At 40.5% G+C, this 16,968-nt stretch overlaps 1 protein-coding gene across 5 annotated transcripts in view; it reads left to right on the top strand.

Moving 5' to 3' along the window:
• The window catches only part of SLC19A3 (solute carrier family 19 member 3), a 30,480-nt gene that overhangs the window by 11,547 nt on the left and 1,965 nt on the right, over window positions 1-16,968 (top strand). For 4 of the 5 annotated variants that reach the window (XM_016950622.4, XM_016950620.3, XM_016950621.4 and 1 more), the window contains 3 exons: window positions 3,415-3,566; window positions 6,175-7,003; window positions 9,657-9,849. In XM_016950622.4, coding sequence (XP_016806111.2) covers window positions 3,417-3,566; window positions 6,175-7,003; window positions 9,657-9,849 — 1,172 coding nt within the window. In that variant the 5' untranslated portion in view covers window positions 3,415-3,416. Of the gene's footprint in view, window positions 1-3,414; window positions 3,567-4,627; window positions 4,824-6,174; window positions 7,004-9,656; window positions 9,850-16,968 lie in introns of all 5 variants that reach the window. The other variant, XM_063790823.1, reaches the window with a different exon arrangement.

Below are 16,968 nucleotides of genomic sequence, written 5' to 3'. Positions count from 1 at the left end.
TCCCCCGCCTCCCCATTTCCCCGACAGACCCAAGGGCATGTTGTTCGCCCCATGTGTCCATGTGTTCTCATCGTTCCGTTCCCACTGGCCAGGTTGCCGAGAAAAATAAATGCTTTTACATTGTTGGTGGGAACATAAATTACTTCAACCATTGTGGAAGACAGTGTGGCGATTCCTCAAAGATCTAGAAACAGAAATACCATTTGACCCATCATTCCTGTTACTGGGTATATACCCCCAAGAAATAGAAATCATTGTATTATAAAGATACATGAACATGTATTTTTTTTTTTAAGAGATAGGGCCTCGCTATGTTGTCCAGGCTGGTCTCAAACACCTGACCTCAAGCAGTCATCCTGCCCTGGCCTCCCAAAGTGTTGAGATTGCAGGCATGAGCCACTGAGCCCAGTCTTCTTCTACAACTTCTAACTTAGTACCGTGTCCCATAGTAAGATAGTGTACATTATGATTATATATTTGTATTTATATATTGCTGACCCAAACAGAAGTTTCAGAAAAAGAAGCTTAGCCTTTCTCTGCAATGCATTCTGATAGTTAACATTTTTTGTACCATTAAAAAAATCCAACACTTTGGGAGGCTGAGGCGGGCGGATCACCTGAGGTCAGGAGTTTGAGACCAGCCTGGCCAACATGGCGAAACCCCATCTCTACTAAAAACACAAAAATTAGCCAGGCATGGTGGGTGCCTGTAATCCCAGCTACTCTGGAGGCTGAGGCAGGAGAATCACTTGAACCCAGGAGGCGGAGGTTGCAGTGAGCTGAAATCGTGCCACTGCACTCCAGCCTGGGCAAAACAGTGAGACTCCATCTCAAATAATAATAATAATAATAATGCTGTTTGCAACCCCATACTAAATTTCCTTGACACCACAATATGAAAATCACTGTTTTAAAATAAACTGAAATTGGATTTTTATTTTTATTTTTGAGACAAGATCTCACTCTCACCCAGACTGGAGTGCAGTGGTGTGATCACAGCTCACGGACACCTTGATCTCCTGGCCTCAAGTGACCCTCCTGCCTCAGCCTCCCAAAGTGCTGGGCACCATGCTCAGTTTAGAATGGGAATTTTGAGGATATGGCCAGGCTCTCTCAAACAGAGGGTAAGAGGAAAGATAGCTGAACTTGGAATTAGGAAACTGAGGCCAAGTCCAGGCTCTGATGTTTGTTAAAGGTGAAAATGAGCACAAATCTTACTACCTTTAGTCCTCCATTTCCCCATCTGTCCAGTGACAACCATACCACCTCCATGTGCCTCACAGAATGCTCCAAGAAAAATTAAATCATTTTCAAAATGTAAAAATTATTTTAAAAGATTGCGTAAGTAATTCAATTATCATAGTCCTAGTCATAAATGTTAAAACACTTGGAGATCTGAGGACCTTTCTGTCCTTTAAGGCATGCAGCTAGGAAGTGAGATGCACTCACAAAAACCAGGCAGCACTTGAATTTATTCTCAGTGGTGAGGCGTGACTCATGCCCTTCCTTCTATAAGATTGTCTTCCCTAACTCCTGGATTCTTGCCTGTTCCTGACACTTCTCTCTTTTCACCCTTACCCTTCTTCAAGTAGACTGTAGTGGTTTGTTTATTCAATTCATTCAGCATCTTCCTTGAGTGCTATGTATTAGGTGCTATGCTAGGCACTTAAGACAATGTGGTGGACCAGGCAATACGCCTTGCCCTCCTGGGCTTGTGCTTTAGTAGGGCATGTCTTATTATAGGGTTTTTTTCTGCTTGACCATCCCAACTAAATCGATTTGGACAGCTGTATTAGAACCCTAAAGAAATAAAAAGATGGATAATCCAGCAGGCTTTTAGCAGCCTGTGGATCACTGTGGCATAGTCCTAGGTCTCAGATGCACAGAGAAGATGATGACCTGGATTTAGAGAACAAATCCGTGGTCAGCAAAGGTGGAGAGGAGGCTCTGGATATAGAGCCAGCAGATGCTACCCCAGCAAGACCACTCTTCAGAAGATGACCAAGCCTCAGTGATCACCTGTCCAGGACAGCCATTTCTGTAAGATCATTAACAACGAAGACAGAAAGCACCAGCAAACCCAGCAGCATTCCAGGAAGAAGAGAAAGACCTGTTTTCTGGACTAAGGGAGTAGGTTAACAGTCACTGTAATTTGCCTTTGGCAAAATTTTCACATTGTCAGCATTGCTCACTGATGCTGTAATCCTAGTTTCAAAATCTGATCGCTCTTGTCTCTCCACTGCTTAATCAAGGGCTTTGTTGACATAAACAGTGTTTACCCTATTGAACTTAAGAGAGGAATTATGCAGCTGTCGGGGTCACCTTGGGAAAGGGTAGGGTGAGTGGCAAGCCGCAATGATGTGACCTAGTAGGTCCTTCCTACCTCCCCAACCCCTGGTAAAGCTCCCCACCCACTAGATACCTGGAATTCCACCCAGGTGACTTGCTATTCTGGAATGAGAATGCTTTTCCTTCTCTCTCGTCTGCTTTCAAACTGCAATTGACCCTAAAAGCTCTATATATGTAACCATAATCTTTAGTATGAATGTGTTTATAAATACACGTTTTTTCCCTCACTGTGGTTGTCATTAGGTTAATATCAGTAGCTGAGGGGGCCTCCAGAATGAGGGAGAGTGGAGTGGGTGAAAGATTCCTGATGGGAGTAGGGAGACCTGGATTCAGATCTTGATCATGTGATTTGAAGCCAGTGTTCGGGCATCTTGGATCTTCCATATGCTTCTCTGGGAATGTGGGGAAATGATATCTGTCTTACAGTTATTATGTAGATTTAAGGAGATAGTATGCAGAAAAGCATCATACAACAAATTAGTTTCCTTCCTATAAATTTATCTCAGAGAACTTAGCCACATGCAGGACCATCAAAAATCTATAAGCGTTACAATAAGGCAAAGCTTGAGCTAAAATATGGAGGAATTAGTGAATTTTCCTGTGCACATGATAATTCACATGAGATAGCAAGATGTTTTCAAATATAGCTGCCATACAATGATTGTTTTTTGGTTTTTGTTTCTTCTGTGCAGTGACAAATGAGATCCTCTATTGGGCTTTATGTCTAAAGCTTGCATTTCAAGCAATTTCCTCACTCGAGGTCAGGAGTTCAAGACCAGCCTGGCCAACATGGTGAAACCCCATCTCTACTAAAAATACAAAATTATCCAGTCCTGGTGGCAGGCACCTGTAATCCCAGCTACTTGGGAGGCTGAGGCAGGAGAATGGCTTGAGCCCGGGAGGCGCAGGTTGCAATGGGCTGAGATCATGCCACTGCACTTCAGCCTGGACAACAGAGTGACCCTCCATCTCAAAAAAAAAAAAAAAAAAAATCAGGTTTTCATCGCATCAAGGATGCTAAAAAGAATAAGCATCACTTAATTTTCTCTGTTTCCATTTGATCAGCCATGGATTGTTACAGAACTTCACTAAGCAGTTCCTGGATTTACCCCACTGTGATCCTCTGCTTATTTGGTTTTTTCTCCATGATGAGACCCTCAGAACCATTCCTTATCCCATATTTATCTGGACCAGATAAAAACCTGACGAGTGCAGAGGTAAGTTAACATACATACATATCTTAATGTGGTTTTTTAAATTTTACAGGAGTTGAACAAGGATACAGGGCTTCCCTCAACTTGATATAAGATGAACACATTAAACTCAGTGAGCCTGATTTTCATAATATGTGTCCCATATAGAACTTTTCAAACTATTTCCTCTTCTTACTTGCAAAAAATTGCAGCCAAAACATATTACATGTGTTAACAAATTTTTAACTTGCATAGAGTCCTAACATTTGTGTTAATGATAGGAGACTTTCAGGTCTCCATTGATTCTATTATACTAATCCTAAAATAGCATCACTGGCAGGCACAGGATCTAGATCTAAATAAACTCTCAGGCTGCTGAGGGATAAGCAGGATCTCATAAAAAAATTGTGGTATTTCTTTATGACACCGTTTGCCAGCAGGTGAGCCATTAACAGCTTTATCTCCCAGCCCTTGCCTCCTTCTCTGGAATGCCAGTTTCTCTTACTTAAAAGAGCAACGCCTTTCTTTTTCTTTCTTTCTTTCTTTTTTTTTTTTTTTTATTGTTTTTGTTTGAGATGGAGTCTCACTCTGTTGTGCAGGCTAGAGTGCAACGGGGTGATTTTGGCTCACTGCAACCTCCACCTCCCAGGTTCAAACAATTGTCCTACCTCAGCATCCCGAGTAGCTGGGACTACAGGCATGAGCCACCATGCTCTACTAATTTTTGTATTTTTAGTAGAGACAGGGTTTCGCCACGTTGGCCAGGCTGGTCTCGAACTTCTGGCCTCAAGAGATCCACCCGCCTCGGCCTCCCAAAATGCTGGGATTACAGGCGTGAGCCACCGCCACCGGCCTCGCATTTCTTTATAAGAAGTACAACAAGAAAATGCACTGACCTAACTGCAAAATTACCCTGGGCTGATTTTACAATCTCCAGCCTTAGCCTTGAAAACACTGTGTAAAGTGTGTGGCTTCGCCTGCAAGGCTGATGGGTGCCTCGGGTGGTGAGGTGGCAAAGACAGAAAGGCAAGCTTCTTCTGTAGTATCAGATCACTTAGGGACAACCCTGTTTCCGAGTTGCTCAGGTTGAAGCATGCCACAATTAAGACAACAAAGGACAGATGCAGGGTCAGAAGCAACTCAATGAATCCACTGGGTTCTGCTTCTCGAGCCACTATGGACCAGTTAATAGACCCTCCCTCCAAGGAGCAGCTCAGTTGTGTGGTCTTTGCTCTGTGGCCTCCTGCTTTCTCCAGCAACCTCAGTGATCCAGGTGTCAAGGTGGGTACGTTCAGTGATTTGAGAGGCTGCGGCACTCACCCATCCCTACAGATCAGCAATTCCAGTCCTTCCAACTATGAAAATTGAGATCCCATGCATTTCTGACTAAATCTGTGAGATGATCCATATTAAATTGAGCCACAGACAAATCCGCAGAATTGTTAGGGGGAGCAGGGGGAAGGTTGGGAACCTAGCAAATTTGCCCAGGAAGGAAAATGAGATACATTATTTGCTTCCACTCTATAATGTGGCAAAGTTATTTACTCTTTCCCTATTTTCCCATATCTTTCCAGATGTTGGAAGGGCTGAAATGTTTGATGTAGTGATAGATCACATGAAAATAAAGGCTGTTGGATTCTTGTTGTTGTTGTTGTTCAGATGGAGTCTTGCTCTGTTGCCCAGGCTGGAGTGCAGTGGCACAATCTCGGCTCTCTGCAACCTCTGCCTCCTGGGTTCAAGCGATTCTCCTGCCTCAGCCTCCCAAGTAGCTGGGATTACAGGTGTCTGCCACCATTCGTGGCTAATTTTTGTGTTTTTAGTGTAGACAGGGTTTCATCATGTTGGCCAGGCTGGTCTCGAACTCCTGACCTCGTGATCTGCCTGCCTCGGCCTCCCAAGATGCTGGGATTACAGGTGTGAGCCACCATGCCTGGCCTGGATTCTTTTAACATTGTGGTCTACTTGTCTAATGTTAATATTCAAACAAGAAAGAAATTATATTTTTTAAGAATCTTGGGCCGGGCACAGTGGCTCACGCCTATAATCCCAGCACTTTGGGAGGCCGAGGCGGGCGGATCACCTAAGTTCGGCAGTTCAAGATCAACCTGATCAACATGGTGAAACCCCATCTCTTCTAAAATACAAAAATTAGCCAGGCATGATGGCGGGTGCCTGTAATCCCAGCTACTCGGGAGGCTGAGATGGGAGAATGGCTTGAACCTGGGAGATGGTGGTTGCAGTCAGCCAAGATCGGGCCACTGCACTCCAGCCTGGGCAGCTGAGCAAGACTCCACCTCAAAAAGAAAGAATCGGAAAAACTTAGAAGTGTCCAAAAACTTTTTAACTCATCTACTCAACTGTACATACTATCTAAACTTAATACATAATTCAGATTGCACAATAAGCCAATATATTTTTCTGCCGGGGTTTATCTAAGTGTGTACATTGGTTGGTTTTTACCAATGGGAAAGGAGACTATCTTTTCTTGTGATTTCCTTGAAAATCAGTTTTCTCATTATGTTTCTCTGTAATGCGAATAATTTCCAATTGGAGGCAGAATTTGAGATACAAACCACAGGTACCTTAGTAAAGTACCGGTGCTTCCTGGTCATGCAATTTACCAACTTTGCAGATAACAAATGAGATCTTCCCCGTTTGGACATACTCCTACCTGGTGCTGCTGCTGCCTGTGTTTGTCCTCACCGATTATGTCCGCTACAAGCCAGTCATCATCTTGCAAGGTATCAGTTTCATCATTACCTGGCTGCTGCTGTTGTTTGGCCAAGGAGTGAAGACCATGCAGGTTGTAGAGTTCTTCTACGGGATGGTCACCGCCGCCGAGGTGGCTTACTACGCCTACATATACAGCGTGGTCAGCCCCGAGCACTACCAGAGAGTGAGCGGCTACTGCAGGAGTGTCACGCTGGCCGCCTACACAGCAGGGTCGGTGCTGGCTCAACTCTTGGTATCCCTGGCGAACATGTCGTACTTTTACCTCAACGTCATATCCTTGGCCTCTGTCTCCGTGGCCTTCCTTTTCTCACTTTTCCTACCAATGCCCAAGAAAAGCATGTTTTTTCATGCAAAACCCAGCAGAGAAATAAAGAAGTCATCAAGCGTGAATCCAGTATTAGAGGAAACTCACGAAGGTGAAGCACCAGGCTGTGAAGAGCAGAAACCCACATCAGAAATACTCAGCACTTCAGGGAAGCTGAATAAGGGCCAGCTGAACAGCCTGAAACCAAGCAATGTGACTGTGGACGTTTTTGTGCAGTGGTTCCAAGATTTGAAGGAGTGCTACTCCTCAAAACGTCTTTTCTACTGGTCTCTATGGTGGGCTTTCGCCACAGCAGGTTTTAACCAGGTTTTGAACTATGTTCAAATCCTGTGGGATTACAAGGCGCCATCCCAAGATTCTTCCATCTATAATGGGGCCGTAGAAGCTATTGCAACCTTTGGAGGTAAGCAAATGTCACTTAATCTTCCTTTGTTGGCTTTACCCCCTTAAGTCCATTTCTCCAGGTACCGAACTTCATGGCAGCGAATTAGCTCTGTTCAGAAAGAAGCATAACTTTTTTCAGTCAAGAATGAAAGTCACGACCGGGCATGGTGGCTTATGCCTGTAATCCCAGCACTTTGGGAGGCTGAGACGGGTGGATCACGATTTCAGGAGATCGAGACCATCCTGGCTAATGCAGTGAAACCCCGTCTCTACTAAAAATACAAAAAATAAAATAGGTAGGCGTGGTGGCGGGCACCTGTAGTCCCAGCACTTTGGGAGGCCGAGGCTGGCGAATCACGAGGACAGGAGATGGAGACCATCCTGGCTAACACGGTGAAACCCCATCTCTACTAAAAATACAAAGAAATTAGCCGGTCATGGTGGCAGATGCCTGTAGTCCCAGCTACTTGGGAGGCTGAGGCAGGAGAATGGCATGAACCTGGGAGGCTGAGCTTGCAGTGAGCCTAGATCGTTCCACTGCACTCCAGCCTGGATGACAGAGCAAGACTCCTCTCAAAAAAATAAAAATAAAAATAAAAAGAATGAAGGTCACTGGAAAAGTAAGAATACTGTGACTTTCTATTGTGTTGTAGTTACAAGTAACTTTTTTATTTTTTGAGACAGAGCCTCACTCTGTCACCAAGCTGGAATGCAGTGGTGCGATCTCAGCTCACTGCAACCTCTGCCTCCCAGGTTCAAGCTATTCTCCTGCCTCAGCCTCCTGAGTAGCTGGGACTACAGGCACGTGCCACCATGCCCAGCTAAATTTTTTTGTATTTTTAGTAGAGACGGGGTTTCACCATGTTGCGCAGGATGGTCTCAATCTCTTGACCTCATGATCTACCCGCCTCAGCCTCCCAAGGTGCTGGGATTACAGGCGTGAGCCACCACGCCCAGCCACAAGAAGTAACTCTTAGGAGCTCAGGGCTTAGCACCAAACAATGAAATTCTAGTTGAATCCCTAAGATTCCAATTCATCATTAGCACAAAGGTTAATAACATGCCCTGTTCTTTTAGGATTATTTTTAATATCAAAATATATACATATATGTGTATATGTTTTTATTATTTTAGAAAATAAATTAAGGATTCCAAATTCTCACTGAGAGTTTTGTTAATACAGGATTTGAACTAGCCAGCATGCACCTATAACAATTCTAGGCTGTACACCAACAACTTTCAAAAGGAGCTTTCTCATGGTATTTAAATGAGGGGTGGAAGAGATGTGAAAGTCAGGATTTTAATATCAGAGGGAAATCTGTCTTTGAAGTTTAATCTACAATAAATGTTTATTTCCTAGTAACTGGAAGCTTAAATGTCAAATGAGACTTTGAAGATATTTTTTAGGAAGTGAGAATTCGCCCCACCCTCATTTACAAAAAGTTTTAGAAAACCCGTGTGACCTCTATTTTATTATTATCTCCCTTTTGGGAAGCTTCAGTTTAACTCCTGGAAACCAGGACTGTGCCAGAATTGCTTCACTGAAATTATTGCTCCTACATTCCAAATCCATGGGGGAAAAATAGTTATTTTTTTTTTCCTCTGTAGTCATGATCACATGTGGGAAGGTTAGTCATATGTCAGTGTAGTAATTTGAAATCTAAATACCTTTTGTTTATTTATTTATTTTAGACAGAGTCTTACTCTGTCACCCAGGCTGGATTGCAGTGGCATGATTTCAGCTCATTGCAAATTCTGCCTCCAGGGTTCAAGTGATTCTCCTGCCTCAGCCTCCTGAGTAGCTGGGATTGCAGGTGCCCGCCACCATGCTGGCTAATTTTTGTATTTTTAGTAGAGCCGGAGTTTCACCATGTTGGCCAGGCTGGTCTCTAACTCCTGACCTCAAGTGATCCACCCCCTTCAGCCTCCCAAAGTGCTGGGATTACAGGAGTGCGCCACTGTTCCCAGCCCTAAATACCTTTTACCTTTGTTATAGAGAACCACACAAAAGTACTAACCCTAATTACTGTCAATTATTTCAATTTCTTGAACTCTGTAAGTCTATATAGATATTTTCATCCAAAGCTTCTCAAGTAAATTATGTCAGATGTTGAAGACTTTAGAGTGGAGATTGGAAATAAGACTAAGATTACTAAAGGTTCATAATAAAGACTAAAACTGGGTAGGGCAAGAAAAAAGACTAAAACTATCAATGTAACACATCTGATACTCATCACTGAAAAAGACTTACAGCAAAAACTGAGAAAAGAAAGGCAAATAGAGATGCCAGTGTATTCCCAGAGAATTTATTTCATCCTTTTCCATCCCTGCATGTTGTACTGAGTGACTAGGTTAATGTATCATTTCTCCTTACACTGCTGTGGTTAGGAACCTTTCTGGCCCCTCTGCAGAATACAGTGTCTGGCGTGTAGTTGATACTAATTAAAAGTATGATGACTAAGTGACCGAAAGAATAGCAAGTGAAAAGAAAAGCCAAAAGAAGACATGCTTGAGAAAAGGATAGATCCACATTCAGGTCGATCACACAATTTTGTGAAAGCAATATATTTATCTTTCAGAATTACCCAAGACCTGGGTTTTTAAGAGAGGGTGTTGATATTTTCCTGCATGCAAAGTCATTATGTTTGATTGCCTTCAATGTTTTTTTTCAGGGGCTGTGGCTGCCTTTGCAGTGGGTTATGTGAAAGTCAACTGGGACCTTCTGGGAGAGCTGGCTCTGGCGGTCTTCTCAGTTGTCAATGCCGGTTCTTTATTTCTCATGCATTACACAGCCAATATCTGGGCGTGCTATGCTGGCTATTTGATATTCAAGTCCAGCTATATGCTTCTTATAACCATAGCAGTGTAAGTTTTACCAACCACTCCTAAAACTGAACTGTATTCCTCTCTCTTCTGTCTTTCTAAACTTTCTCTAAGAACTTCAGAAGGATTTTAGTCAATTGCAATATTAAATGTTGACTGCTTTATATTAAATTAGACACAACTAAGCCAACTTTTCATTTAACTATTTGCTCTCTGAATATTGCTACAATATACCTTTAGTCATCAAGGGAAAAAACTCTGTAGGTTTATAGACCAAAAGCAGTGATACATTGTCAGGTTTTTCTTTTTGTTTTGTTTTGTTTGAGAGATGGCCTGGCTCTCTTGCCCAGGCTGGAGAGCAGTGGTGCGATCACGATCATGGCTCAATGCAGCCTTGACTTCCCAGGCTCAGGTGAGTCCCCAACCTCAACCTCCTGAGTAGCTGGGATGACAAGCATGTGCCACCGTGCCTAGCTAATTTTTCGTATTTTGTAGAGATGGGGTTTCACCATGTTGCTCAGGCTGGTCCCAAACTCCTGGGCTCAAGCGATCCACCTGCCTTGGCTTCCCAAAGTGCTGGAATTACAGCCGTGAGCCACTACATCTGGCACCATTGTCAAGATTTGATTTGTTTATTTCCAGCAACTTTCTACATAAAGTGTGATGTGATCTGCTTTCAAATGGTTAGGTTTAGATTTCATTCCTACTTTCATTTGGTTGCTTGAGAAATTCTAAGCACATACTTTTATGACACAAAAGATTCTCAGGAAAGTTATTAAAAAGTTGGATACTAAAAAAAGTAGATGCAAAGATAACAAGAAACCTTTAGCTGCAGTCGTGTATGGAACCAAGCAGTTTTTCTTTTCTTTTGTTCTTTTTGAGACAGGGTCTCACCCAGGCAGGAGTGCAGTGGTGCAGTCATAGCACACCACAATCTTGATCTCCTGGGCTCAAGCAGTCCTCCCACCTCAGCCTCCTGAGTAGCTGAAACTACTGGTGCACACCACCATGCCTGGCTAAATTTTTAATTTTCATTTTTGTAGAGACAGAGTGTCACTATGTTCCCCAGGCTGGTCTCAAACTCCTGGGCTCAAGTAATCCTCTGGCCTCAGCTTCCCAAAGTGGTAGGATTATAGGTGTGAGCCACCACGCCAGATCTAGTTTTCAGTCATTTTCTAAAAATAATTTCTGGGATTTAGAATTTCCCATCATTTTTGCTTCTACTTTTTTCTCAGAGATCTCTTTAAGAAAATGATTAAAAAACCATTCGGTTTCATATAAAAGTACAGCTAAAGCTGACTACAGAAAATATGCTTTGCTATTAACCAAAAAAAAATGAGAAACATCTGAATTTCAAATTGCATGAAAGAAGTGGAGACAAAAGCTTCATCAAGTTTTGCTTTCAATTTGTGAAGAATGTTTTATAAACAATTTACAACACAGAAATATGAGCACTCCGGGAAAAAAATCATCAGACAAAGGAAAAAACAATTAGTTGGTATGTTTATTTTCTTCGTGGAAATGTCTTAATTTAATCAGAATCATGTATCTTAGGTTGCTTTTTTTTAAATGTGAAGATTTTGTTAAAGTAGGATTATATCATTTCTTTGCATTAATAAAAAATATTCACGGCTGGGCACAATGGATCCCGTCTGTAATCCCAGCACTTTGGGAGGCCAAAGCAGGTGGATCACCTGAGGTCAGGAGTTCGAGACTAGCCTGGCCAATATGATTAAACCCCATAGCTACTAAAAATATAAAAATTAGCTGGGCATGGTGGTGAGAACTTGTAATCCCTGCTACTGGGGAGGCTGAGGCAGGAGAATCCCTTGAACCTGGGAGGCAGAGGTTGTACATTCTCATCAGCATTTATTGCTTGTTTTTTGGATAAAAGCCATTCAAATTGAAGTGAGATAATATCTCATTGTAGTTTTGATTTATAATTCTCTTATCAATGATGTTGAGCACCTTTTCATATACCTGTTTGCCATTCACATGCCTTTAAAGAAACATCTGTTCAGATTTTTGCCCATTTTTAATCTGATTATTAGACTTTTTTTCCCTATAGAGTTGTTTGAACTCCTTATATATTCTGGTTTTTAACCCCTTGTCACATGGGTAGTTTGCAAATTTGTTTTTCCATTCTGTGGGTGGCCTCTTTCCTTGGCTGTGCAGGAGCTTTTTAACTTGATGTGATCCTGTTTGTCCATTTTTGCTTTGGTTGCCTGTGTTAGTGGGGTACTCAAGAAATCTTTGCCCACTCCAGTGTCCCAGAGAGTTTCCCCAATGTTTTCTTGTAGTTGTTTCATAATTTGAGGTCTTAGATTTAAGTCATTAATCCATTTTGACTTGATTTTGTATATAGTGAGAGATAGGGGTCTACTTTCATTCATTCTTCTGCATATGGATATTCAGTTTTCCCAGCCCCATTTGTTGAAGAGACTGTCTTTTCCCCAATGTATGTTCCTGGCATCTTTGGTGAAAATGAGTTTACTGTAGGTGTGTGGGTTCACTATTGGGTTTCTGGGTTCACTCTTCTGTTCCATTGGTCTACATGTCTGCTTTTATGCCAGAACTATGCTGTTTTGGTTACTATAGCTCTATAGTGTAATTCAAAGTCAGGCAATATGATTCCTCCAGTTTTTTGTTGTTGTTGTTGTTGTTGTTTCATTTTGTTTTGTTTTGCTTAGGATAGCTTTGACTATTCTGGGTCTTCTGTGGTTTCATATAAATTTTAGAATTGCTTTTTCTATTTCTGTGAAGAATATCCTTGGCATTTTAATAGGGATTGCATTGAATCTGTAAATTGCTTTGGATAGTATGGGCATTTTAACAATATTGATTCCTCCAGTCCATGAATATGGAATATCATTCCATTTTGTGTGTGTGTGTCCTCTTCAATTTCTTGTATCAGTGTTTTATAGTTTTCATTGCAAAGATCTTTCACTTCTTTAGTTAATTCTTAGGTATTTTATCTGTAGCTATTGTAAATAGGATTACTTTCTTGATTTCTTTTGCAGATTGTTCTGTTTGCATATAGAAATGTTATGGAGTTTTGTATGTTGATTTTATGTCCTGCAAATATACTGAACTTATTTATCAGTTCTAATAGTTTATTGGTAAGAGTCTTTAAGTTTTCCTAAATGTAAGATCATATCGTCTGCAAGCAAGGATAATTTGACTTGATCCTTTCCAATGTGGATGCCCTTTATTTCTTTCTCTTGTCTGATTGCTCTAGAGAAGACTTCCAGTGCTATGTTGAATAGCAGTGGTAAAAGTAGGCATCCTTGTCGTGTTCCAAATCTTAGAGAGTAAAGCATTTCAGCTTTTTCCCATTCAATCTGGTACTAGCTGTAGGTCTGTCATATATGGCTTTTATTATGTTGACTATGTTCCTTCTATACCCAGTTTTTTGAGGGTATTTAGCCGGAAGGAATGTTGAATTGTATCATATACTTTGTTTAGCATCAATTGAATGATCATAGTTTTTGTCCTTCATTCTGTCAATGTGATTTATCACACTGATTGATTTACATATGTTAAATGATCCTTGCATCCCTGGGATAAATCCCACTTAGTCATGATAGATTATCTTTCTAGTGTATTATTGAATTCAGTTTGCTAGTATTTTGTTGAGAATTTTTGCATCAATATTCATCAGAGATTGGCCTGTAGTTGTTTTTTTGTTTTTAATGTGTCTGGTTTGGTGTTAGGGTAATACTGGCCTTGTAGAATGAGTTTGGAAGTATTCCCTCCTCTGTTTTTTAGAATAGTTTGGTTAGGATTGGAATCAGTTCTTTGATAGAATTCAGCAGTGAAGCCATTGGGTCCTGGGCTTTTCTTTAGTGGGAGGCTTTTTATTATGACTTCAATCTTATTACTTATTATTGGTCTTCTCAGGTTTTGGATTTCTTCATGGTTCAATCTGGATAGGTTGTTTGTATATAGGAATTTATCCATTTCTTCTAGATTTTCCAATTTATTGGCATATACTTGCTCATAGTAGCCACTGATGATCCTTTGAATTTCTGCAGTATTGGTTGTAATGTCTCCTTTTACATCTCTAGTTTTATTTACTTGGGACTTCTCTCTTTTTCTTAGTCTGGCTAAAGGTTTGTCAGTTTTATCTTTTCTAAAACCCAACTTTTTGTTCATTGACATTTTGTATTGTTTTCTTCATTTCAATTTCATTTCTTTCTGATCTGATATTTATTATTTCCTTTCTTCTACTAATTTTGGGTTAAGTTTACTCTTACTTTTCTAGTTATTTATGATGCATCATTAAGTTATTTATTTCAGATGACTTTTTTTTTCTTCTTTTCTTTAAGAGACAGGGTCTTACTATGTTCTCCAGGCTGGACTGCACTGGCGTGATAATCTCTACTCACTGCAACTTCTGCCTCCTGGGCTCAAGTGATCCTCCTGCCTCAGACTCCTGAGAAGCTGGGATCACAAACATGCACCACCACACCTGGCTAATTTTTGTGTATTTTTGGTAGAGACAGGGTTTCACCATACTGCCCAGGCTGGTCTAGAACTCTGGAGCTCAAGTGATTCATCTGCCTCAGCCTCGCAGAGTGCTGGAATTATACACATGGGCCACCACACCCGGCCTCTCTTCTTTTTTTATGTAGGCACTTGTAACTATAAACCTCCCTCTTAATACTGCTTTCACTGTGTCCTATAGGTTTTGGCATGTTGTGTTTCCATTATCATTTGTTTCAAGAAATTTTTCAGTTTCTCTCAATTTCTTCATTGACCCACTGGTCATTCAGGGGCATATTGTTTAATTTCCATGTGTTTCTATAGTTTCCAAAATTCCTCTTGTTGTTGATTTCTAGTTTTATTCTATTGTGGTCAGAGACGATGTTTGATATTAATTATTTCAAATTTTTGAATATGTTTTAAGAGTTGTTTTGTAACCTAACATGGTTTATCCTTGACAATGATCCATATGCTGAGAACAATGTGTATTCTGTGGCCATTGGATGAAAAGTTCTGTAAATATCTATTAGGTCCATTTTTTCTATAGTGCAGATTAAGTCTGATGTTTCTTTATTGATTTTCTCTCTAGAAGATCTGTCCAGTGCTGAAAGTGGGGTTTTAAAGTCTCCAACTATTACTATATTGGATTCTCTTATCTCCTTCTAGCTCTAATATTTGCTTTATATGTGGGTGCTCCATACATAAAAAAAAATTTACAATTTTTTTTTTTTTTTTTTTTTTTTTTGAGATGGAGTCTCGGTCTGTCACCCAGGCTGGAGCGCAGTGGCGCGATCTCAGCTCACTGCAAGCTCCACCTCCCGGGTTCACACCATTCTCCTGCCTCAGCCTCCCGAGTAGCTGGGACTACAGGCGCCTGCCACCATGCCCAGCTAATTTTTTGTATTTTTAGTAGAGACGGGGTTTCATCGTGTTAGCCAGGATGGCCTTGATCTCCTGACCTCATGATCCGCCCACCTCGGCCTCCCAAAGTGCTGGGATTACAGGCATGAGCCACCGCACCTGGCCATATTTACAATTTTTATATTCTCTTGCTGAATTGACCCTTTTATCATTGTTTAATGACCTATGTCTCTTACAGTTTCTGTCTTGAAATGTATTTTCTCTGCTATATGTATAGCTACAAGTCCTCTTTTTTTGTTTGTTTCCATTGGCATGGCATATCTTTGTCCATCCCTTCATTTTCAGTCTATGTATGTCTTTATAGGTAAAATGTCTTTCTTGTAGGCAACAGGTCATTGGGTGTTTTTAAAAATCCATTCAACCACTCTTTTTTGAAGAGTTTAGACTGACAAGTAAGGACTTACTCCTGTTATTTTGTTATTTGTTTTCTGGTTTTGCGGTGTTTTTCCTTTTCTTTCTTCCTTTTAGTGAAGGTGATTTTCTCTGGTGATATAATTTAATTTCTTTTTTACTTTTTGGGTATCCATTGCATGTTTTTCAATTTGAGGTTACCATGAGGCTTGCAAATGCTATCTTATAACCCATTATTTTAAGCTGATAACAACTTAAGACTATTTGCATAAACAAACAAGCAAAAAGAAAACTAATAAAAACTCTACAGTGTAGCTTTGTCCTCCTGCTTTTTAACTTTTTGTTGTTTCTCTTTATATCTTATTGTACTATTTGTCTTGAAAATTTGTAGTTACTATTTTTGATTGGTTCATCTTTTAGTCTTTCTACTTATGAGAGTAGTTTACATACCCCAGTTACAGTGTGATAATATTCTGTGTTGTTCTATGTACCTATTATTACAAGTGAGTTTTGTGCCTTTACATGTTTTCTTATTGCGCATGAACGTCCTTTTCTTAGAGATGGAAGTACTCCCTTCAGCATTTCTTGTAGGACAGGTCTGGTGTTGATGAAATCCCTCAGCTTCTATTTGTCTGGGATGGTCTTTATTTCTCCTTCAGGTTTGATATTTTCACTGGATATACTATTCTAGGGTAAAAGTTTTTCTCCTTCAACACTTTAAATATGTCATGCCACTCCCTGGTTCTAAAGTTTCTACTGAAAAGACTGCTGCCAGACATTGGAGCTCTCTTGTATGTTATTTATTTCCTTTCTCTTGCTCCTTTTAGAATCCTTTCTTTATCCTTAACCTTTGGGAGTTTGATTATTAAATACCTTTAAGTAGTCTTCTCTGGGTTAAATCTGCTTGGTGTTCTGTAACCTTGTCCTTGGATATTGATCTCTTTAGGTTTGGGAAGCTCTCTGATATTATCCCTTTGAATAAACTTTCTACCTCTTTCTATTTCTTTACCTCCTCTTTAAGGCCAATAACTTAGATTTTCCTTTTTGAGGCTGTTTTCTAGGTATTGTAGGTGTGCCTCATTCTTCTTTTTTCTGTTGTCTCCTGACTGTATTTTTAAATAGCTTGTCTTCAAGCTTGCTAATTATTTCTTCTGCTTGATCAGTTCTGCTGGTATGAGATTCTGATGCATTCTCAGTATGTCAATTGCATTTTTCAACCGCAGCATTTCTGCTTGATTCTTTTTAATTATTTCAATCTCTTTATTAAATTTATCTGACAGAATTCTGAATTCCTTCTTTGTGTTATCTTAAATTTCTTTGCGTTTTCTTAACACAGCTATTTTGAATTCTGTGTCTAAAAGGTCGTATATGTTTCTCCAGGATTGGTCCCTGGTGCCTTATTTA

Source organism: Pan troglodytes, chromosome 13, assembly GCF_028858775.2.
Source record: "Pan troglodytes isolate AG18354 chromosome 13, NHGRI_mPanTro3-v2.0_pri, whole genome shotgun sequence".
Taxonomy (NCBI): domain Eukaryota; kingdom Metazoa; phylum Chordata; class Mammalia; order Primates; family Hominidae; genus Pan; species Pan troglodytes.
The sequence above is the reverse complement of the archived record's forward strand: the minus strand, read 5'-3'. Positions and strand labels throughout refer to the sequence as shown.